The sequence below is a fragment of the Nipponia nippon genome, unplaced genomic scaffold, assembly GCF_047370975.1.
Source record: "Nipponia nippon isolate SJK-2023a ecotype South Korea unplaced genomic scaffold, ASM4737097v1 scaffold_2, whole genome shotgun sequence".
Classification (NCBI taxonomy): domain Eukaryota; kingdom Metazoa; phylum Chordata; class Aves; order Pelecaniformes; family Threskiornithidae; genus Nipponia; species Nipponia nippon.
In genome coordinates, this window is record NW_028262336.1 from 41,582,342 (window position 1) to 41,607,670 (window position 25,329).

Genomic DNA, 25,329 nt, shown 5'->3' on the forward strand with positions numbered 1-25,329 from the left:
TGATGCTGCCTTTCAATATATAACAGAGGGGTATAAGAAAGATGGTGGGAGACTTTGTACCAAGGCCTGTAGTGACAGGACGAGGGGCAGTGGTATTAAACTGAAAGGTGGTAGGTTTAGATTGGATGTAAGGAAGAAATGTCTTATGGTGAGGGTGATGAGTCACTGGAACAGGCTGCTCAGAGAAGTGGATGCCCCATCATTAGAAGTGTTCAAGGTCGGGTTAGACAGGGCGTTGAGCAACCTGATCTAGTGGAAGATGTCGCTGCCCTCGGCAGGGGGGTTGGACTACTAGATGATCTTTAAAGGTCCCTTCCAACCCAAACCATTCTATGATTTTGCGATCTCGGTAGAGGAATTACTGGCCAAGAACATGTTAGCACTTGCTAAAATGAGTATCATTGTTCCAGTTAAGTAGTCTTCTCATTATCATTCATTTTTTAATATCTCCTGGTGTAATGTACCATGTAGCTATTAAAAGCACATTATACTTTGTGGAGATTTGACTTGTATATAGGGTAGAGATGATTTTCACTCCTTTTCTTTTCCTTCCAAAGCAGTGGAATAAATAAGTTCTCTTATGGTCAAATACTAATCCTACCTTAAAGGCCAGAAATTTAATCAAGACCAAGTCCATAGAATAATGTGTGCCTTGTTTTGAAAATGTTATATCTTTGTAGAACAATATGTCTAACTCCTTTTCTGCCTGGCAACTTGGTGTCTCAGTGCCTGATGGTTTTGTTGGGGTTTTTTTGTCTGTGTAAACACTAAACGGTTTATATTGTTCCCTGACTCTCTTTTTATGTCTACTATCATAGATGGAAGAGGAAGAACAGTAAATAGATAACACTAGTCCATTTAGATGTTGATGGCTCACAAGGATGACAGACTGTAAGGAAAGGGAGAAAAGCAAAGCAAATGCCAAAGCACACAAAGCAACATAAAATACATGCCTAAGAGGGAACAGTGATTGATTATGATTTTTTTAATTTTAGTAACAACCTGTATCATTAACATGCTTGCCCACAGACCACAGATGAAACCTTATTATGCTTATGTCCTATTTCTAGGCAGTGTCACTGTTGTGCCAAAAATGCATTTCCTCCATTGAGGTTTCTCTTACCTCAGGATTGCATATTGCTTTTGTGTGATGAAGACGCACCGCATGGTATCACAATATTTCTCATTTATAGAATCTGTGGCAATAGTTTCAAACATGGATAAAACTGATTGTTGCTTAAGTTTAAGCTAATAGGAAAAAAAAACAAGAGGAGGAATGTCTTCATTGCTTTACACTCCCATTTCATCAATGTGAAATAATAGTATTCTCAGCATGCTGGTTTTAATGAATTGCATTCCATTTCAGTAGTCCAAGCTGTCCTAGGCCATCAAATGACACATCTGTGTAATTATTGCATGGCTATGTAACTGTCATGTGGCTAAATGCGCAGGGATATCGAACCAAGAATTGTCAGGTGAGCTTATATAACTTTACCGTAATAAAAAGGACCAATTGGTCAGCAGTGATAGCTTGTCAGCTTTATTTTTAATTTTATTTTGCTGTATACCTCTTTATTGGGCTTCACATTGCCTTCCTACCATCCAGGAGCTTTATGAATCTGTTGATCTTCTTTTATACAAGTGAACGAATGTTCATCATCAGACAGCTTGCCAAACCATGAAGTTGTGTTTTTAGTGATGTAGCCAGTCATTCAGAGCAGTGACAGCAGCATGCTGAGCTCAACTTTAAATATTGACTGCTTTTCTTTTGCTTTGTTGAACTTAATATATCTGTATGAACTGACAAAATATCTTTAAATTCTATTGTACCTGTCTTTCCTACTCTGTGAAGCAATACAGTCCCAAAGCTGTGGGCTGTATCACCCTGTAAATAAAAAAGCTTCTGTAACAAATGGTCATTGTGATTTGTGAGGTGGGAGGGATGTTCTTAGCTATATGTAGTCTTAAAAATTATTTTAGCTCGACTGTTGCAGGGAAAAGTAATCCTTGTTTTTCGTCATGCATTGTGTTTGAACAGGGTATGTGACTGAAGATGATTGTGTGGAAAAATTGTTCTCTTGGCACTGTTATAACAGTTTAGTTTCTCGTATTTCTGAGATTTTAAGATCTTCCAGCTAGCAAATCTTCATAAAGGTGTCACATTGCCATAAAAGTATTTGCCTTCCTTTGCTGCAAGAGCAATCCAAAGTCTTAGCTGGATTGATGTGAGTGTTCTGACATTTGTGGGATGAGTTGGTTAATTGTTTTTGTTTATTTGAATGGTTAAATAAATGGAAACTTAGTGTACAAAATTATTCTCTTTATTATTCCCAGTATCAGTATAGTGTGATGACTTTAAACTGTTTACAGTCAGTTTAATATTCTACTGCAGGCACCTTTGAATTTAAGCCAACAGTGGTTCCAGAGTCTGCTCAAGAATTAGAGGTGAGATTATATGATTGCATCTGCAGCCAGGTCACATGCCAGGCATGTTTACAAGGCTATAATTGGGTGCAGATGCCTATTAAATAGTAGGTATGTGTGGGATGGGATGTTAAAAAACATGTTTTTGCTTAGTTAATCCTTTGTGTGAAGCAACTCATCATCCTCTTCAAATTTCATGGTTTTATACAAGCTTATTTACAAAAATATTGCTATTTAACAGTCTTTCTGCTGTATGTTTGCATTCATTGTAGGAGGCACCACAGTAATTATACACCTTAACATCTGCTTGAGTATTGAAATACAGAAGTGGAATTGGGATGTGATCATGTAGTAATGTAGACTTTGGCTGAAATCATATTTATTTGTTAAAACCACAGTGTTAGGTAAAAACCAAAAGATATTAATACTCTGTCTAATAAAGTGCTTTCTAAATCTGTCGGCTGAGCTAATTCCCTTCTTGTCTTCTCATGTTTTACTATTGGCATGCAGCGTATGGAGGGTATTCTAGCCTTTGGAAGCATGTAACCAATGCGTCAACGGAGATGTAGAAGGTATAATCATATCCGTGACAAAGAGCTGGCTGCCTTTAATCAGTTGGTCCGTTACAGTTTTCAGAAAGAAATTTTGTAGAGAGCAGTATTGGATGGACTGTGGGGAAGTGATGTGGAGTTTGAAGTACAGTTTCAGTTCTGACCTCTTGCTGGTGGTGTACCTTCTGAGTTCAGCTTTCTTGCAGTGCCACAGCCATGTTCTCCAGCTGCCATATTGACAGCACTTGGCAAAATCTCCATCCTGACTTAGTGCTGTTCATACAAGAACAGCTTCAGTTCTTTTGTTCTAAGTCTGCTTCAGGTGAAGGTGCGTTTTTGTTATGGCTTTAACTGATCATTTGGTTTACCTGTGCTGAAAAGAGGGAGGTGGTGTTCCTGGTCCTGTATCCCTTTCCCCTTTTTACCCTTTTTTCTTCCTTTCTTCAGTGGTGTGATATTTGGCGGGCCATGCATTGTACAGCATAAGCTTATTAAACTAGCAAAAAGTGTTTTTATTTGTTTGGGGTTTTTGTTGGTTTAGCAGGTTGAGTTCATCTGAGTTGACTGGAGTGGGAAGAAGGGTGGAGAAAGCTCTTCTCACTGCTTTTTTGATCCTGCCTCATATCTTGGCATCCTTGGAGGACTGTAGCCAAATCTTTAGATGACTCTCGAGGCAGTAGAAGTTTGTTCACATCTGTTCTAGAAGCTAAGTTGACATCTGCCCCCTAAGTAGTCCTTACTTACATGGTAACTTCATTCAAGAAACTGTAACAAATGTGTAATTCACTGAATAGTTTTCAATTTATAGACATTGATATGTAAATAAAAACTTCGAAATACTTTGCCAGTAAGATGGTTTCTAGGGGCTTAACTTGCCCAAGGTTTTTTATTCCCAAATAATAATAAATGCTTTGGACTAGTTGCTGAATTTGAGTGCTGAAGCTGGAATAGGTGATATTTTACTTTTGTGAGAAGTGGAATATTTTTACCATCTTTCTTGGGCCATAGGGTTTAATAAAGATACTTCTAGTAAGTAGGCTAATCTTTTAAATGCAGTTTAAATCTTTGTGTTATAGTAGTACAATGAAATAATTTTCATGGTTGGGAAAATAATAGATTATTTGGAGAATCTGTTATGCACTGTGCCTGGTAAAGGAGAACACTGTAGTTCAGTACGTGGATGACTTTTTGGTAGGATTATTTCCATGCTATAAGACATCTTGAATTTAGGAATTTAGAAGTAAGTAGTCATGAAACATGAACATCCTAATATATATTATTAGTAAGCAACTAATTTGTTTTTCAATTATATGTAAAAAAAACTTGTGGTCTATATAAAACCTTTTTTTACTTCCTAAGCACTCTGGGTACTCCAAGTTTGCTGTATGCTTTAGTAATATTACTTGTAGAGCAAGTCTAGTAGTGCTAGGTTTTTTGTGCTTCGAGTATGAATGGTCTGTGTTCTTCTAAAAGGCTTTTCAGACTAGAGCAGATTTCTTTCAAAGAGATGGAATAACTTATTCTTGAGACCAAATTCAGCAAAATAAGTAAGTAGGAAAAATGCAGTGATTAAACCGAAAAAGTAATTTCAAGATCCGTAGCTAACATGACCAAACTGAGAGAAACATTCCATGGATTGAAATTACCTCAAGAAGGAATACGATTCATAAGATGTGCTCGCAACTTCTTTCCATTTAATAAATAAATAAATTTAGAACAAAAGATTTAAAATGTCACGCAGATTCAGATCTCATGCTGTGCAGCCAGTTAGTCTAGCATGGCTTTGAAAACAAAGTGGCATGTTTTGGTAAAGTGATTACAAATGAGTGTTAAGCTTTTATTATTGTTCTTCCATTTAAAGAACATAACATTTTTATTTTGGACATGATCTTGTTTTTATTTACCCTGCCATTTTTGGTGAAAGTAAAATTCTGTACTGATCTAGATTAATGAAACTGAATTTTAGAATTTTGTATCTTTTTCTTCTTCCTCAGTTCCTGTCCTCACTTGTCACAGTTCTCCCTCTATTCACTACCAGAGAAATCAGGAAAGTTCCGGTTCAGGGAGGGTATTCAGACTGTTATTGCTCTTCTGTTTGGCTGAGAACAGGAATGAAGTTCTAAGTAGCACTGATATCAGTGTTACTCAGAAATTTTATGCCTAAGTACCAGTAGCAAATATAAACAGGTTTGTTTAGTATTGTGTTTTGTCTTGTTGTTTTTTTTCTTTTTATCCTTCAAGGCCCAACTGTTATAAAAATCTTAACAATTAACTTTAAATTGATGAGGCCTGGAAAACTTGTCTTCCAGGTAACCTGTTTTCTGGAAGTTCACTCAGGAATTATTTTAGTTGCTGCATACATTGTAATTGCCTAAGTGCACACCAGTACATAATTTATAAGCTTCCAGATAGTATGTATTGACCTAATTTATTTTTCAATTGGATCTCATTACTGAGGATTCATGTATCTTCCTTTTAGGTGATTTAGTGCTTCAGAAATAACAGTAGTGAAATGGATTTACTTCTGTATATATTTGAACACATCTGTGGGGAGTATCAAGACTAGTAATTCTACTTTTTTCTTCATTCTTTCAGAAAAGAGGCATCAGTTGATTGATGGAACTGTTGACTATTTTCTTAACTTGCAAGGTACACAAATGGCTTAAGGAAAGAATATTAAATTTAAGATACTGCTTTCCTGTACATATAATGTGGGCATGTAAAAGGTGTGAAAAACTGATTAGTGTACTTGTTTAGGTCTTGAGTCATGCTTTGCACAATCCTCAAGATTCACATGCGGCTCCTGAGGTCACCTCCGTGTGTTAACACAGTGGGACCAATTCTGCAGCAATATCCTTTGTTTTTGCCGTTAGAGCTGCTGTCTATGTAGCAACGTTAATGTATTCCATCCTCGTGAAATACTTTTCAACTAGAGTTTGGGTATCCTCAACTCATTTTTGAAAGTTACAGATGAAGTGGCTTGCTTTCGTTGTGACTTTGTGTTGGTTTTTGATGTGTTCTGCTCTGTGAACTTTCAATAATTATAAGACTGGTAGTGTAGTGCGCCTCGGCATGTCCCTTAGCCTGTGCTTGCTGTGGAAGAAAGAAGCTTTGAGGGATTGCTTTCCTAGTCTCCTGTGGCTCAGTAGGAGCTCTTGTTGTCTAAGCATCTTAGCCGTGTAGTCTGCGCTGTAAACTCTTGGCTCTCTGAACAACTTGCTCCTCCACCTGCCTGGTGCTGTGGAGCAACAGGGGAAATAGGTATTGTATTCCAGCCAGTTTGTGCCTGCTTAGAGTGGAAAATGTGCAGGCAGTTGTAGGCAGGTCAAGCAGAACAGGCAGGACAAAATGCTGGGCAACAGGTAGGACAAAATGCTGGGCTCCTAGATATGGCAGTAGCGAATTTTGTGGTATTGGCTGAAAAATAACAAATTTCCACAGTAGTGTAGCCATGGAATCCAAGGAGTTCTGAATGATTGTGTGTTCATGCTTCTCAAGACAGTTATTTCGGGTTTCTTGTAGACTTTTCAAGACTATCTATGTAACTGTAAAGGCTAGAAGCTTCAGCTCTTCAAAATGAGAATGGAAATTTCTGTTATCCGTAATTTGTGTTTAGAAGAGAACTCTCTGATAAAATTAATAGTTGGCCAATAACTGCCAGTTACTTTGAGTGTTATACCTCTACTCGCCACGCATATTCAGGAAGTGTTAGAAAAACATCAAAGAAATCATTGATTTAGATTGTTATAAAAGCGTTGTAGAAAAACATGTATGTATCGATGATGGATCTCCAGTCTGCTCACCCATGTTACATTTGAATTTGCATTTGAAGAGAGAAGTGATGCAAAGGCTTTTGCTCGTGCAAATGAAATTCTTAAAATTATTGTCTTCTATTTCAGATTTTCAGATACTGTCATTGTTATTCTACAGGGGTTTGAACTGCAATTTATTCTGGTAGGGTACTCCTCCATTACTGCGCTTCATCCCCCGCCTCCTGGGAAAAGGAGAGTTGTCTAGAAACACATAGAGCTTGATTGCTGCCAGGTTTTCTTTGAGAATTCTTGTGGTGGTGTCTTTCAGAGTATGATGTTTGTTTGTTATTTATGAAAAATAAGTTTTATAAAAGATCCCCTACTGTGGGTGCAGATACCAAGTTTCAGCTGGCTCTTGTCAGTGGAAACCCATTTCCTTTTAAAATAAAAGGGGTCTGCAGCATTACTGCAGTGGACAGAACTGCCTTGTGATTATACAATGTGAGTTTATTGTAGTATTTCTTTAATCACAGCAGGATAATTCACATATCTCACTGTTCTTTAAACTTGTCTCGTTTATCTTGAGAAAGAGTGTGACAGATATTGGATACTAGCATATACCAGATATGACAGAGAGCAGCCCTTCCTGTAAGTATATGTGTTATTTAATGAATGCTAATGTCAGTTAAGAGCTGTCCACATACAAAGTAGCCAGATAGTGAAGTGGACTTCACTTGTGTTTTTGTTTTGGTGGTGGTGGTGGTTGTTGTTTTGCCTTCTTTCAGAGAAAGGAAGTGCTATTTAGAAAGAAGTGAAAAAAGCAAAGTGTGGTTATTAAATATGCAAAATAATAATAAAAAAAGAAAAACCAAAGCTTTTTTACCCTAAAGCTGACATTTTATATTTCTTTGAAGATATATGTTCTATTTTCTTGCCTATGAAAACTAAGAGACTTTCTTAGGAAAGACAGAGGAAACTGCTGGAGTTTATTAGTGCATAAAGGTGTGTGTATGTTTGTGCTGATCTGTTGTACTGCTCTAGACTGCTATTAGAAGTTGAGCTAACAAGTGAAAGCTGACTGGAATACCTATACTATGCGCCACCCACAATTGCACTGAGGTTGAGACAACATGATTTAAACTTGGGACTTTGAGTAGCTAATATACTACATGAACACCAACTCTGTCGGTATCTGACTTTCATTTCCATTTTTGAACACAGGACTACATTCTCTGCAGTTAAGAATTCAACTGAGTAGTAATGTTGGAAAGGCTTTTGAAACTTAGCAATAATAGATGTGTTACAGGGGCTATGTCATGCACCACCTTCACGCAAAGTCTTTGTGAATCTTTACTTAACTTCAGCTACCATTTGATTACTGCTGTGATCATGAGCCACAAGGGAGAAAAGCATTTGTTGTCTCAGACTATATTTGCCTTCTAGTAGTCTTTGGGTATTGAAGTTTGGATAGAATCTTTTTGCTGTTGAATACAAGAATCCTGAAATGGATAGAGGGTTTTTTTGTCACTAATCCTAAAAAGTACTCTTTAATTTCTGTTTAACTGTTGTTGTGTTTCACAAAAATTGCTTCCAACTTCTTGGATTTGTAGTGATGTAAAGAGGAAAGAGTTTAAGCCCTAGTACTAGAGGAGTATTTTTGGATAATTGTGCTACTTAGTTTTCCAGCCTGTTATTTCTGGCATGTTGTAAATAACAGAGACATGCATGCTTTGTGGTAACTTCAGACTTTTCTACAAACTGTTCAGGATTTCACTGGGAGTAAATATATAACAGTTCCGTTTTATGCAGGTCAGATTAATTTAAGTTATGCCCACATAGTACCACAGTGGGGCTGTGTAAAGACCTGAACTAGCACATTACAGTGAAATGTCGTGTAGATGTACCTGTGATTATGTTAAGTGTTTTAATATTAGAATTTGAGACATGATGATTCCCAGTCTTGTGTTTAAGCCATTGTCTCTCTTGATATCTAGATCTAAAAATGTAATATGGTAATTCTTTTATACATGCAGCTGGGGAAGGAGGAAAAGTTGTTGTGATGGCTTAAAAGATAATTGTGTTTTCTTCCTTACAGAAAATGCCAGAAGCCTCAGAAGACCATAATCATTGGAAGGCCTGTTGACTTCCATTTTTTGGTAATCTGGAACATCATCAATCTGGCATGGCGCAGGGCAGTCAACAACTCGACGTGCAGGTACTCCATGATCTCCGACAACGTTTCCCTGAGATACCTGAAGGGGTGGTATCTCAGTGCATGCTTCAGGTATGGTAAAGAGTTTTTAAGAGCCTGTATTTTACTTTTGTAGTATGAAAATTCTTTTTAGTAGTATGCATGGAGCACAGATTTTCATTCTTCTGGTTTTGTTTTGAAAGGGTGGAAGGCTCCATTACTTGCATTTTTGTCATGTCTTTTATATACAAAAATTTTATCATTCTTCACTTACATTAGTGGGTTTTTTTTCGCTGACTATTCTTCCTTGTCTATGTGACCTGTGACTGTATGCATACAGGGAATAAGGGAAGTGGCTAATGGGATGATTATTGATGATGGCCACATAAATAACATACATATACTGGAGGAGATTTTAACAAACAATGACTCGTTCTTCCAAGATAAGGAACTGGCTTTAGCTAGGAATCTAAAGGTTTTCTGTCTTCATAGCATCTTTTTGCCACAGCTGTCCAAAGGCTTATTTTTACTTCTCTGTTTCCAAATCAGGTGGCAGTCCTTTTTTTTTTTTTTTCTTTCCTATTTCTTCCTGCCACCTTCATCCAAAATCACAAATTGGAGGTGATAATAAATGACCACACACAATCATTTTTCAGAGTCGTGTTCATCTGGGAATACCTTCCATTAATGAGAAGATTCAGGAGTGGAATAGAAACATGTAAGATCTGGTTTGCCCTTGTGTGGCCGTGGCTAAGGTGGAACCTAATGCGATAAACTGCTGCATATGAAAGTAGCGAAGCCATATTTGCATCCTACCTGTCCCTGGCAGAAGAGTAGGTTTACTTATAACTATGGCTGCAATTTTTGCATTATGTGTCTTCTGAACCATACAAATAAAAATTAATTGCTTTCAGACAAATGTAAAGCGGGGGAAGCCCTGCAATATAAAGCTTTACTTATCCTGACAGTCATCTCTTCTCTACTGTTAAGTACATGATCCTTTCGATGAACTATGTTTAAGTCATAGACATCTTTAAACTGATAAACTTAAAGGACCCCTAATGCTGCAGAAGCATATGGTGTTCTATATCTATAATACGGTGTTCTGGATAGCTAGTTAACATTACATTGCAAATATCTGTAATTTTTTTAAGTATAGAGTTTGTTTCCAAACACACTTTATGTTTGTTTTAAGATACACGAGCTGGTTTCCATTAACCTATTGCATTACATGCTCTAGATTTAAACCAGTGTGAGTTTTGGACCTATTAAAAATTGAGGGTCCTTTAAAATGACAAATATATTCCATACCCTGAGAAAGTCAGATTAGGGCTTGTCCTATCTACATTCTCTCTACCTCCACCCTGATGAAGTCCTGTTTAGATGGCAAGTGGCTGATGGTAGCAGTTAACGTTTTTGAGACTGCTGTCTTGGCACTGTGGCGCTGGTTATTATTACAAGGTCTGGTTCCCATGTGTTCTGGTTTTAATTTTTTCTGTAATACGTCTGGATATTCCCATTGACCGTTGGGGTCTAGAAGGGGAGCTTGGCATGAAGGGGAAGTAGTCAGAAGTATCCATAGAGTGAGAGCCATACATTAAGTGCTGGACTCCTCTGTCTTCTGTCATGTTCAGTAGTAAATCTTCATCTGAGAGGATGCTGAATATGTGTGTTTGTCTGATAGTGAAATCATATGAAATTTTGGGAAAGTTATCTTCATTTTAGTATTAAGACTGACTAGGTATCAGTCCTTCAGAAAAGAAATGTAACTATGACTTTTCAACCAACTGGATAGGCTGTAGAAAATTGTATTGCAAGGCCAAATGAGTATTAATATCGTTGTGGTTTAACCCTAGCCCATAACTAAGCACCACGCAGCCGCTCACTCACTCCCCCTGGGTGGGATGGGGAAGAGAATTGGAAGAGTAAAAGTGAGAAAACTCATGGGTTGAGATAAGAACAGTTTAATAATTGAAATAAAGTAAAACAGTAATAATACTACTACACAAAGTAAGTGATGAATGATGCAATTGCTCACCACCTGCCAACCGTTGCCCAGCCAGTCTCCAAGCAGTGGTCACTGCCCCCAGGCCAACTCCCCGCAGCTTGTATACTGAGCATGACGCCATATGGTATGGAATAGCCCTGTGGCCAGTCTGGGTCAGCCCCCCTGGCTGTGCCCCCTCCCAGCTTCTTGTGCACCTGGCAGAGCATGGGAAGCTGAAAAGTCCTTTATTAGTGTAAGCACTACTTAGCAACAACTAAAATATAAGTGTGTTATCAACATTATTCTTGTACTAAATCCAAAACACAGCACTATACCAGCTACTAGGAAGAAAATTAATTCTATCCCAGCTGAAACCAAGGCAAATATGTATACAAGCTTTAGGTAGTGATAGTGTTTAAAATAAAGTGAAACCATTATTAATGTATATTCCTTAGAATGGTAATCTTAACACACTAAGGAAGGTGGGGGTGTATGTGTGTATATATAAATATGTACACACTTGTTCTGGTGGGAGGTGCTGTATGTCACAGAAGGTACTAGTCTTGGATCACATGTAACAAAGTTAGGTGCTGAGGACCAGATATAGTTGAACTTAACTTAAAGTGAATTTTTTTTCTTTAACTACTCTTTAAATTAAAAACTGAACCACAGCTGATACAGGCTGTTGTATGAGAAACTGGGGAGAAAAAAATCACCATCTGGAATGCTTTCTAGTGATTTTACTCTTTTGGAAAAGCTATCATTCATGTCATTCTTCTTACAAGGCCAGATTAAGCTAAAATGAGTGGAGGGGGGAAGAAGGGAAAGGGAATTCCCCATTATACTTTTGAGTCATAATTTATTGTCTGTATAGTTTCAGCTGCTGGTACCACAGAACAAATCAAACATTTACAGGGGTTATTTGGTTTCCTCACTGATGTATGAATAAACTTTTTTTTAGCCTTGAGCCTGAAATTCTTAAAGGCAGTTGAAATTATGTCAGAATTGTAAGGTGCTTTATGGAATTACCAGTACTTTTTCTGACTTCATTTTTAAGGCGCTAAATTCTGTTCTACCAAGAGAAGCTGGTTTAAAATGTTGGGCTCTTGAACTTTCAGGTAAAGAGAAATACTCAGGTAAACAGCGAAATAAAGGTGAAAACAGTAAACGCTCAGGTAGACATTAAAATGTCATCTGCATTTTTGTTTCAACTTTCCAGAGTTTGCAATTTTGACCTAGTTTAATTTTATTTGTGTTGTTATTAGAAGTAGTTAATTGTACATACCTGTTCCTTGCAGAAGATGCCAAGAGTTCTAACCATTGCTTTCCCCAAAACTGGACTTGATTTATTTAATAGGTCATACTGTAGCTAGTGTTACCATAGCTCACATTGCACCTAGCAAAATGCTATGTACTACATGCATACTATGACCTGGTAGGTATTAGCTTTATTTCAAAATTCATGTCTGTGAAGTCTTACCCCTAGTTATGTTCAAGCTAGGCTTGAACTGCAGCTCAGTTGAATGCTTGTTGAACGCTGAGCAGTGGCTTTTTCTTTTGCTATTTGACAATAATAGGTGTCCATTCTTACTCCTAGAACAACAACAACCTAGATGCCTGTTGTCGAGCCCTCGCACAGGAGAGCAACAAATACTTATATATGGAGTACCATAGCCCTGATGACACCCGAATGAATAGAAATAGCCTTTTGCACATTAATCTGGGTATTCATCCTCATACCAGCTATCATGCAGGGGATGGAGCTCAACTTAATGGTGGTCGTACACTGGTACACAGTTCAAGCGATGGACATATTGATCCACAACGCACAGCAGGTAAACAGCTGATATGCTTAGTTCAAGAACCACATTCTGCTCCCGCTGTTGTGGCAGCTTCTCCTAGTTACAATCCATTTTTCATGAATGACCAGAATAGAAATGCAGCTACTCCTCCTCCACAGCCACCTCCACAGCCATCTTCCATACAACCAGGAATGAACACGTCTGCTATGCAAGGCCCCCCTCCCACGTATATGCACATACCTCGGTACAGTACAAATCCCATTACTGTTACAGTATCACAAAACCTCCCCTCTGGACAGAGTGTACCCAGAGCTCTACAAATTCTTCCACAGATTCCAAGCAATCTTTATGGGACTCCTGGCTCTATTTATATAAGGCAAACATCTCAAAGTTCTTCAGGACGACAGACTCCTCAGAATACACAGTGGCATTCATCGCCACAGGGCCCAGTTCCACATTATACTCCCCGTCCTCTACCTGTGTATCCACATCAACAGAACTACCAACCTTCTCAGTATTCTCCTAAACAACCCCAGATCCCTCAGTCAGCTTTTCGATCACCACCGGCATCCCAGTGTCCCTCTCCCTTTGGCTCTCCTCAACACCAAGTTCAGCCTCCTCAGCTGAGTCATCAGAGTTCACATGTTTTCATGCCTCCTAGTCCTTCAACTGTCCCACCCCATCCATATCAGCAAGCATCCCAGACTTTTCAAAAACAAGGCGGTCACTCTGTATCGTATCTTCCTCCTTTTGCTGGACCTAGTTTATCCAAAGGTTCCATGAATAAAATAGAAATTACAGTTGAGCCACCACAAAGACCTGGGACTGCATTGAACCGAAGTCCTTCACCAATAAGTAATCAACCATCTCAACGAAACCAGCACCCACTGTATGCAGCCACTACTCCTCCTTCAAGCTCTCCATCAAGAGGTATGTCGGGTCAACCCAAACCTCCATTTAGTGTTAATCCAGTATATATTACCTACACTCAACCAACTGGACCTACGGGTGCACCAACACAGTCTCCTCGGGTAATGGTATCTCAGCCAAACCCAACCATTTTTAAAATCACAGTAGGTCGAGCACCGACTGAGAATCTTTTAAATTTAGTGGACCAAGAAGAGCATTCTGCAGCACCAGAACCTATTCAGCCTATTTCTGTAATCCCAGGATCTGGAGGAGAAAAAGGAAGCCATAAGTATCAGAGAAGTTCTAGTTCTGGATCAGATGACTATGCTTACACTCAAGGTAAATGTTTCATCCTGCAAATTGTATTATTGTAAAATGCATTTCCAGCTTGATTTTGCTACTTACTGAGAATTTTTGAACCTGTACAGAGAAGAATAGAAATTGCACCAAACATCTGAGAGAGTTTGTTCTGATTTTTAAAAAATTTTGTCAAATTTCAGTCTAATACATAAAGAATTTCTGAGGTTCTTAAAGTTGCTATGCTTTTGATGTTAGGTGAATTTCTTAAAAGAAAACACTGCAACTAAAGAGTAAGTGGTTCATTTACCGTGTGCCTGTTTTGTAAATTCTGCGCTGAAGAACTGTGTCATAAATTTACATGTGGATTTTTTGTGTGTGTTTGTTCTGTACTCGGGTGCTTTATAAAACCAGAAGCATTAACTTCTGTAGGGAATTTGAATGCAATTTATTTGGTTTAGATTGAAGAGTATTAAGTGAAAGAGGGGAGAGAGGTAGGATTGCAGCTAGAATTACTTTGAGTGTCAATACAAATCATTTTTGTTTTGAAAGGTATTAAAATAATTATTTTGAAGAACTTAATTAAAAGTTCACTTCTTCCACTTGGAGTTTTCAAAGAGAATGAAGAGATTGGCAGACAAATTTTAGGATGTGTGTTCTGCTGCATAGGGATAGAACATAGTTAGTCTTAAAGGTATGTATAAATGAAGAATTAAGTAATTTAGTTAAAAAAAAAAAAAAAAAAAAGAAATCTAACCTTTAGCTGAAAACTGCTTTTTTCAGAGTAATCTACTTATAGATTTGAAACATTTAAAATTGAGCAAATGAATCAGTCTGCAAGCATTCCAACCAGTCATTTGGGGTAGTGACAGAATGATAACCACAGCAATTATTTAATGAACGTGCTTTGTTTCTGGGTTTGTGTTTGGAAAAGAGTGTCTATTCCTCCATTGCTCCTTCTAGCCTTCCTTTCACTTTAGAGAGCTGAAATATTGGTTATAGTGCTGCCCTGTAGTTCTTGATTTCTTATTTTGCTTTGTGTCTTTTGAGTTATTCTAACTCATCAACAAAGAGCTGTTCTGTACCTGGTAGACCCAATTAGAAATCTTATTTAGAAGAACGAATGCTAGTAGGTCTGTAACTCCTAGGCCATATGCTTTGTTTGGTAGTGTTCCTATTACAGCTTCATTAAAGATTGTCAGTTATGTGAAAAAACTATAAGTAGTTTCACATACCTGAGAAAAACACATTCTGAAATGTAGAAATCTGGTTTTGCCTTTGTGTCTTTGATTAGATTTGTGTATTTGGAAAAAAACAATAAAAATAGTTAGTATATGCTTTTGGGGGCATCTGCTCTTGTGGCAATACCTGCCATGGCTGGGACTTTATTATAGCCTTTGGTATTGCTGCACTCTGAACTCTTGATAGAAATAAGTTGTAGAATAATAAACGTTATATTCTTTACTACCACAAAGGAGTCCTAAAGAAGAGTCTATTTAACAGCTTAATATAGGGAACAAGTTTATTTAATGTTCTTTTGAATATGAACCACTATGTAAAGTGTCACCAAAAATGCATTCTGGTGTCAGTACTTCCACTGTTTCTTTGTAGCATGAGTCATGTTTGATGAGTTATACTGGAGTATAATGCGAAGCTATGTAATGTAGTCATATCAGATGTTAATTTGGAGGAGTCATACAAAGACAGGGTTTGATAGTAATAGTGGAAAATCATAGAGCCTGGTATCTGTACTTTTTTCTTTTTTTTTTTTTTTTTTGCGATCTCTTAAACTCTACTTGGATGACTTCTGCTACTTCAAAAAGTAGAAAAGAGTTCAGTAATACTAGTGCCTGTATTATAAAAACATCTGATGTTATTCTTGGATAGGATTTTCAGTGTTTATTCTGTGGCCATGAATTGGTGGATCCATACAAAATCCAAAGCGTAGTGCTACTTTTTTGCACAGAATACTGACATCTGATAAAAAACACTGTCATTCTTAGGCTCCTGACTGTTTTTTTTAATCCCCCCCCAAGTAAGTGTCATATTGTTACATATTTTTCTAACTTTTTTTTTTAGTTAGTATTCAGATATTCTTGAGATATTATGTGTGTTTTCTTTGCCGGTGTTGGATAGGGGTGAAGAAAAGGGCAGGTGCTGGCTGGTGCTTTGTATGAAATAGCATTTTGCGGATTCTGCAATGTCTTCATACATTTGAACAGGTTGCTGGAACATTGTTATATGAGCAGTGTGCTTGTCTGAATACCCACAGCAAATTTATCTAATAGTTCTCTGTCCTAGTAGACTTTAATCAGGTAAAAACAGCCAGATCAGAAAGTGCTAAGCATCACACTAATTAACTTGGTCACTTTTGCATCATGATGAAATATTGAGAAGCACTCTTCCTGCAGAAACTGAATATGATTTTCTAGCTAGTGAGAATTCTTTCTTTGGCTGCTCTGGGAGCCCAACATCAGCTTGTGACTGAGAGTCATAAATTTCAGTACCATGACAAAAATATGAGAGAAGGAGTAACAGCGGAGCAGTTAGAGGACAGCGAATCAGCTCTATAGTAGAATTAAAGACTCCGAAGCACTTGAGCTGTCCCCACTTTTTTTTGTTCTGGATTCTCTAGTCTGTTCTATAGTTTTGCCTTTGAGCACTGGGGAACTTAGTGCTGAGAATTACAGTACTCTCTGAAAAGCTTAGAGCTACTTAAAGTTATTATAGCATAATCTGTAATAGGAGTGAAAAAAAACAGTTCAGGACTGACATTTGGCTAATGTCTCAAGGCTAGTGTGTCAGCTGCTATTGAGCAGCAGATATGAAGTGTGTTTTACCTTCTGATCTTACCTCTGGTATTTATTTTTTTTTGTCAGTACAATATTAATATAACTAGGTTGCTGTTTCATCCTGAGAAGCTGTCTCCTTGTACAGGTGCCTTTGTATTTTTGAGACGAGAAAGACCAAATGCAAAAAAAGAAGCTTTGACCAAAATGGTAATATCAACTTCAAGTTACTGTCTAAAATGTGTTTTTATTCTGGAAGAACTTTGTTCTAAATTGTAGTTCATTTGGCATGAAAGCATCTTCACACTGATATTTGGCTGCATGTTTATGATCACTTTTTTTTTTTCCAGAAAGGTCACTCATGAATCTTATGCATAAGTTAAGAATTTAGTTTTCCAGGGTTTTGTGTGTTAGTAACTATTTCTTCCATGTAAAACATTAGCCTTGCTGTTACATCAACGAGCAAGGATGGAGAGATTAGCAAAGGAACTGAAGCTTGAGAAAGACGAGCTCGAACGCCTGAAAGCCGAAGTCAACGGTATGGAGCATGATCTAATGCAGAGGCGGCTTCGAAGAGTTAGCTGTACAACTGCAATTCCAACAGTAAGCAATTTGTTAGTATTTTAATTCAAGATACAAATTTCTTTTTTGTGTGTTCATAAACTAAAGCATTATACAAAAAATACTTTGAGGTATAAAATCTTCAGTCTTTGGAGATCATTTTTTGTAAGTTCTTGGCTTGTCGTAAGGCAGTTCTTTTAATTCTTGTTAAGTTCTTGTAAAGGAACAGGTATGTGTCCACCTTCCTTATTGTTCACAACAGAATTTCTGAAACTTGTATACATATGCTTTTCTGGACCACAGAACTGAACAGATAGTTACTTTCCTAACAACCTATAAAAGTGTATGTCCAAGTCTATATAAAGAGCCCAAGCCATATACAGCTTGGTGTTCATGCAGCAAAGTTTCATGTTTTTTTAAAAGGTATTTTGTTATATTGTGGTATTTTGTTATTTGAGTAGTTACATCTCCTAGACAATCTGTTTCCCATTTGGTATGTGGAGGATGTGCCAAGTAACTTTTCAGTGGTGGTGTTGGCTCAAATAATTGGCATTTCTCTCTCCTCTTTTCCTCATTGATTCTTCCTATCTGTGTGACTGCCACTTGCAAGTGACTCTAGCCCAAACATCTGTATGGCTCTGATAAGAGAATTAATCTGACTGCAAAATAACTTCCAATTTGTGCAGTTGTTAGCCAAATCAGTTCAGACTTACTCACAGTAAGCTGCACACAGATGTAGACTGGAGGGCATAGTAGGGGCTGTTAGCTGCTTAACTAGTATGGCTGCTGTATGTCGTACCTGTCTCAGGGCAGCATTTGGCAGGTGTGTTCCTGGGAGGAATACAGAGACACTGTCTGAATGTGCAAGGATGAGGTTAGGAAAGCCGAAGCCCAACTGGAGTTGAATCTGTCACGGGATGTCAAAGACAAAAAGAAGGGCTTCTATTAGTACAGAGGTGACAAAAGGGAGGCTAGCGAAAATGTGGGCCCATGGCTCAGTGAGACCTGGTCACATAGGACATGGAAAAGGCTGAGATACTGAATACTTTGTTTGCCTCAGTCTTTACAGGCGTTCAGGAATCCCAAGTCCCACATACCTCATATACCTTCCTTGCTCCACACTTTTCCCTGAGGTCTAAGAGGATCAGGTTGGGGAATACTTAAGCAAAGTGGACATATGTGAGTTCGTGGTCCTGGATGGGATGCACCCACGAGTGGTGAGGGAGCTGGCAGATGTCATTGCGAGGCCATGCTAGATAATCTTTGATTGATTATGGTGTTTGGGGGAAATGCCCAAAGACTACAGGAGCACAAATGTCACTCCTGTCTTCAAGAAGGGACAACAAGCTGGTCAGCCTCACCTTGATCCCTGGGAAAGCGATGAAGCAGTTAATCCTGGAGACCATTTCCAGGCACGTGAAGGACAAGAAAGTGATCAGCAGTAATCAGCATGGATTCACCAAGGGGAAGTAAAGCTTGACCAATTTGATAAAGTTCTACGATGAAAAGACTGGCCTGGTAGATGAGGGAGAGCAGTGGTTATTGTCTACGGAGACTTCAGTAACACTTTCAACATTTCCTCCAGTGAGATCTTCATAGAGAAGCTGATGAAGCATGGACTGGATAAGCAGACAGTAAGATAGATTGAAAACTGGCTGAACAGCCAGTCCAAGAGTGTGGTAATCAGTGGCACAAAGTCAGGTTGGAGGCTAGTAACTAGCGGTGTACCACAGGGGTCAATACTGGGTCTAATCCTATTTAACATCTTCCTTAATGATCTGGGTGATGGGGCAGAGTGTACCCTTCGCAGGTTTGCTGATGACACAAAACTAGGAGAGCTGTGCTGCTATTCAGAGGGACCTCAACAATTTTTGCTAGAGAAATGGGCTAGCAGGAACCTCATGCCATTCAGCAAGGGGAAGTACTAAGTCCTGCCCTTGGGGAGGAACAACCCCATGCACCAGTATAAGCTGGGGGCCAACCAGCTGGAAAGCAGTTTTGCAGAAAAGGCCCTGGTGGTCCTGGTGGAGACCAAGCTGAATATGAGCCAGCAATGTGGCAAAGAAGGCTAATGATATCCTAGGCTGCATTAGCAGTGTTGCCAGCAAAGGGAGAAAGGTTACCCTTCCCCTTTATTCAGCACTGGTGAGGCCACACTTGAAGTATGGTGTCCAGGAGTGGGCTCACACTGGAGAGTCCAGTGAAGGGCCACAAACGTGATTAAGGGATTGGAACATCTCTCCTATGAGGAAAGGCTGAGAGAGCTAGAACGGTTCAGCCTGCAAAAAAGGCTCAGGGAGGATCTTATCAATGTATATAAATACTTGAAGGGAGGGTGCAAAGAGGATGAAGCCAGGCTCTTTCCACTGGTGCCCAGAGACAGGACCAGAGGCGATGGGCACAAACTGAAACACAGGAGGGTCCCTCTGAACATCAGGAACCACTTTTTTACTGTGTGGTTGACTGAGCGCTGGCACAGGTTGCCCCAAGCAGTTGTGGAGTCTTCATCCTTGGAGATATTCAAAAGCTGTCTGCTGTCTGGGCAGAGGGGCTTGGCCAGATGACCTCCAGAGGTCCCTTCCAACCTCAAACATTCTGTGATTTTGTGACACTCTGATGCTGGAATGTATCCTAGGATAGGATAGTTATTCCTACATACATGTTAATAGTCACTGCTGCTAGCATTAAGAACGGTTTGTATTCCAGTAATTTAGGGTTTCTTAATGATATGCAAATATATGGACTCAAATAACTGATTATTCTGTTAAGAATAATTACTGTCTTGCAACATTGATGATTTAAATATACTGGGCTAGAAGGTTTGGCATGCTGGACCTCCTTGGGGTGATGCTAATAAACTTCTGACCTTATTTGGTTATAATCAAGTAATAATGTGAATTGCAGCTCGTATTCTGTTTCCTGATCATCTTGATGTAAACTCATGTAGAAAGTCATCAATTTATACAGAATTTTATAAGGTGTATGGTTTTATAAACTTGAGCTGAGCTATGTCGTCTTATTCATGAATTTTAATATTAAGTAACTTGTTCATTTTTGTTGGTTTGGTTTGTTTTCTTCCTCAAATGCCAGTAGAAGAGTGTTTTTTAAGGGAATAAATTGGGTAGGGGAGATGGGACAGACAGTGGAATCTTGGCTACTTTTTTCACTGGCTTATCTATAAAACCACTCAGTTTCTAATAAAGCTGTTAACAGAGTTATAGCAATGTTATTTCTATGTCAGATCAGATATTGACTATCCCACAATTACTATTTTGGGTTGTTTCTTTCTAGCCTGAGGAAATGACCAGATTGAGAAGCCTCAACAGACAGCTCCAGATAAATGTTGACTGTACACTGAAAGAAGTTGATCTCCTTCAATCTAGAGGTATAGAATTGATAGATTTTAAAAACATAATTTAAATACGGGCGGGAGTGTTGCAGATGACACCAAGTTGGGCAGGAGTGTTGATCTGCTTGAGGGTAGGAAGGCCCTACAGAGGGATCTGGACAGTCTGGACCGATGGGCCAAGACCAACTGTATGAGGTTCAACAAGGCTTAGTGCCGGGTCCTGCATTTGGGTCACAACAACCCCATGCAACGCTACAGGCTTGGGAAAGAGTGGCTGGAGAGCTGCCTGGCTGAAAAGGACCTGGGGCTGTTGGTCAACAGCTGGCTGAATATGAGCCAGCAGTGTGCCCAGGTGGGCAAGAAGACCAATAGCATCCTGCCTTACATCAGAAATAGTGTGACCAGTGGGACTAGAGAAGTGATTGTCCTCCTGTACTCGGCACTGATGAGGCCACACCTCAAATCCTGTGTTCAGTTTTGGGCCCCTCACTACAAGAAGGACATCGAGGTGCTGGAGTGTGTCCAAAGAAGGGCAGCAAAGCTGGTGAAGGGTCTGGAGCACAAGTCTTATGAGGAGTGGCTGAGGGAGCTGGGGTTGTTTAGCCTGGAGAAAAGGAGGCTGAGGGAAGACCTTATTGCTCTTTACAACTACCTGAAAGGAGGTTGTAGCGAGATTGGGGTCGGTCTCTTCTCCCAAGTAACAAGCGATAGAAGAGGAAATGGCCTCAAGCTGTGCCAGGGGAAGTTTAGGTTGGATATTAGGAAAACCTTCTTCACTGAAAGGGTAGTCAGTCTCTGGAACAGGCTGCCCAGGGAAGTGGTTGAGTCTCCATCCCTGGAAGTATTTAGAAGACATGTAGTGCTTAGGGACATGTTTTAATGGTGGACTTGGCAGTGTCAGGTTTATGGTTGGACTTGGTGATCTCAAGGGTCTTTTCCAACTTAAATGATTCTATGACTTTAATATAGTATATGCTTAAATGTGGATACTTGGACTCTTTAAAGTTTAATTTTGATTATCAATATCAACTTATCTCTAAAAGCTGTCTTTTTCAGTTGCAACCTGATAAACTTGACTTGCTAATATTTCTGTTGGCCAAGCTAAATTACATTACCAAGAAAGTGGTGACTTAAAAGTGACTTTGTCAAGAGCAAACTTAAAAAAAAAAAAAAAAATACTCCTTAGTGAAGGTTCTTTACTTAAGTTTTTAACTTTTTGCTGACAAAGGCTCTGACCAAGTAATACAAAACAGAAGTACAGGTTGCAACCAAGAGGTTGGCAAACAGAAATCTACTTAGGTCTTTAAAAATCCTCTTTCTGCAACAGAAACTTGACATAAATACAGTCAAATAGCTTAGAATATGCATAGTCTTCCTTTTTTACTAAGAATGTGTCCTACAGAAAGATTTACGTTTTCACATATTTTTAAAGCAATACAGAACATTGAGCTGGAGTTGATTCTTCAATATGGGATTAGCCTGCTAAAAATGACTAGAATCAATACAAAACAAAATATGTGACAAAAGACTACTCAGGAAAAAGCTAATATATAATGTCATAATAAAAAGATGTATAAAATCTGAAGCCTCTAGATGTTCATATCACTAGCATAGGTACGTAAATAACCTTGGAGTTATGCTTTCTTACTTTTCTTTTCTGACAGGGAACTTTGATCCGAAAGCCACGTGTAACTTCTATGATAACATAGAGCCTGGTCCTGTTGTGCCACCAAAGCCATATAAAAAGGGTAGGTTAAAAAACAAGTGTCAAGTTACCTAATCTGCATTGAGAAAGGTTCCCCCCCCTCCTTTTTTGAAAAACCCCTGTGATGACAGGAAGCAAGTCTAATTATTATAACTTTTCTCTGTATATAAACCAAAACAGAACATTTTTATGTAAGTGCAGCAATCCTGGCTACAACTTGTTTTCCTCAGATAGGTTGTTGCAAATTAATGTTCTGTTAATATGTTGTTTGTAAATACACAAACTTTTATGTGTTAACTTGAGCTTCCTAATGATGCTTTTTTAAAATACTTCTAGGTCAAAAGCTCTGTCAGGTTTGTTTAGCCGTCTTATAATATGTATTGTTAGGATTTTATAGTTTAGTTGGGTTCTTCTAGGCAAGTTTAGTTGGTCACAGCAGCTTTTTAAAATTTGCATTTATATTTTTAATTATGTTTTAACTTGACTGGTCACACTTTACCTATTTTTTGTGCAGAGTATGAATTTCACAGTAGCCCTGAAGTTTCAGCACAGCAAGAGCTTCAGACATTTTAAGGATCAAGACAGAACAAGTCTCCTCACATCAGTCTAAAGAGATAACAGTGTCCCACTTGCACAGATTCATTACTGGTTTCTAAAATATTCTATGCTAATTGCATAGTATCTAGGATTCATACCCAGCTGGGGACACTTAAGTTTTGTGTTAGCACAGGAGCTATGTCTTTAGTCTCGCTTTTTGCCCAGTGGAGACTCAGGCAGTACATCCCAGTGACTCAGCTCACCGTTAGTAGACACCTAGTGGCCGTGTAGCCCAGTAGCTCTCTCAACTCCACTACGTTCAGTGGTGATTTGGGAGCAGAATCCTACCATTTGTCTCAGGTGGTTTTGGACTTTTTTTTTTTTCTTCCTGAAATCTGTTAAAAGAATGGTTTCAGATGCTAGTGAAAGTTTTTAAACACTTTGTATCTTTCTGCTGAAATAGCCAGTCTAGGATCCTGTGCTCTGATATAGAGAAAACAGCGGTCTTTTCCCTGAAAGTGTTATGTGTGATAAGATTTATAATATTGTGTCTCCTCTTACTGTAACTAGCATGTACTAAAATTATTAGTGGAAAAGTCACTCCTGTGAATCAATAATCATATAGTCTACTTGAAAATCCAGATTTTGTAATTAAGTTCTAGTTGCTGATAAGCACTTCAAAAAGGTTTTTGCAGTTGAACTTTGAATTCATATAAGGAAATTTTACCCCATTTTGAAGGAAGTATTTTACCCTTCGATACAATGAAACACTTAGTATGTGGAAATTTAAAGGAAAGAGAAGGCCCAGAACTACTGCTTGTGGTTCAAAAAAAACCCCAATACTGGGATGTGTTCCCTGCATAGGTGGTAGTATCCAGGAAAGACAGTAGCAGCAGGTGAGCAGTGGCATGAAGGCAGCTGCCTGGATTCATGTTAAATTGCCACGGTCATGCGGTTGATTTAAGGCACTGCTACTTCATAATGTTTGAAGAGATTCTCTTAATTACACTAGCCTATTTGATTTATTATTTCAAAGCAAAATAATGTGCAAAACTTGTGTGAAATAAGTGATTTTATTTGGCAATTGGAAAGACAGTGTCTTGTAAGGATTTGTATGAGTTTTATGACTAGTTTCCCCGTTTTGTCTGTCAACTTACTAGAAATCAGTTCTAGGGCTGGTGTACTGTATTCTGAGCTTAGCTGTTAACACGGAGTCATCAAAATGATTTTTTTTTTTCCTTAAAAAATTCCATTTCCTTAATATTCACCTGTTGAAGGCATGGCCAGACAGACCGGCATGGGCAGACAAGGGTCTGCTCTGTGCTGCCACCTGGCTAGTCAACATGCACGCAGTCTAGTGCCCACACTACTTGCTTGCTTAGAAGGAATTTGTTGAGGCCAAGCACTGTTAATGTGACTACACAACTTCTGGACTGGAGAGGGCTTATATCTAAGCAAGGAGGTTACTTTTATTTTCTTTAAGTATGTCTGTGAAGACAAACATAAGCACTATTTGCACTAATTTTGTCATCGGCCATCTGCTAGATTTCTTAGCAGATGACAGCAATGTGTGCACTTTGAATTACAAATTGCAGTCCTTTTTTACAATGTATGTTCTCTTTCAATTAAGCTGTTCTGCAGATGTTTGTTTAGCAGATGGGTATCTTAACCTTACCTTCTAGGTGTGTGTGCTAATGTTGTTTCAAATATTAACAGTTTGTAAAATGTTGTGTTTCCACATCCTGGGAGTATTTGTCACTTTTAGTAGATAACCTGAGGTCTTGATGTGGTGGTAGGAGACACCAGAAAAGCGAGTCTTTCTGTGAGATGATACCTGATGTATGATTTGCATACATACTGATTTTATAAATGAAAACAGACTTAAGTGCTGCTTCACGTACACAGATCCCTGCTGCGAAGCCATGAGGAAGAAAAACAATCATCTTGTTTTGAACCAGGCCTACCGTTTTATTTTTATATTGTATTTTCTTCAGCCTGGATAAGTGCTAGAAAAAGATGCAGAAAATATATTAATCTGTCAGACTGTTTGAAGGAACTAAGTTAGAAGAAGTCTTTCACTTCAGGTAAAGTAGGGTTATTGGAATTTAGAATTTGGTAATAGACTGCTGTATGTAAACCTATGAAGTCATTCCTTAACAGGATGGTGTTGCAGTGCCAGTAACAAACTTTTCAGTACGTTTTAAGCTATTAAACCTTTAGCAGTATCAGTGACCTAAGAGTGGTGACTGCTCTTTTTGTTTTTGATGTAGTATGGTTAAGTGACTCTTTACAGAAGTTAAATACTTCCAATATTCAGATTTCACAAACTGAATTAGAAGTGCTTTAGCAAAAGACCTTTAATGTTACTTAAGTGGAAAGGTTTCCACGTTCATTTTAAGATAGAACGTTTAATGAAGTGACAAACCAGCAGTATGATCTTGCCTATCATGCTTCTCTTCTGAAATAAGTAAAAAT

At 38.5% G+C, this 25,329-nt stretch overlaps 1 protein-coding gene across 5 annotated transcripts in view; it reads left to right on the top strand.

Annotated features, from left to right (window-relative positions):
* Window positions 1-25,329, top strand: part of TAB3 (TGF-beta activated kinase 1 (MAP3K7) binding protein 3) — a 48,191-nt gene that overhangs the window by 18,236 nt on the left and 4,626 nt on the right. Inside the window, exons 2-7 of one of the 5 annotated variants that reach the window (XM_087757484.1) lie at window positions 8,823-9,011; window positions 12,503-13,637; window positions 13,782-13,955; window positions 17,145-17,305; window positions 20,555-20,648; window positions 22,277-22,360. In XM_087757484.1, coding sequence (XP_087613610.1) covers window positions 8,910-9,011; window positions 12,503-13,637; window positions 13,782-13,955; window positions 17,145-17,305; window positions 20,555-20,648; window positions 22,277-22,360 — 1,750 coding nt within the window. In that variant the 5' untranslated portion in view covers window positions 8,823-8,909. Of the gene's footprint in view, window positions 1-8,822; window positions 9,012-12,482; window positions 13,956-17,144; window positions 17,317-20,554; window positions 20,649-22,276; window positions 22,361-25,329 lie in introns of those variants that run through there. The other 4 variants (XM_087757486.1, XR_015704715.1, XM_087757483.1 and 1 more) reach the window with 4 other exon arrangements.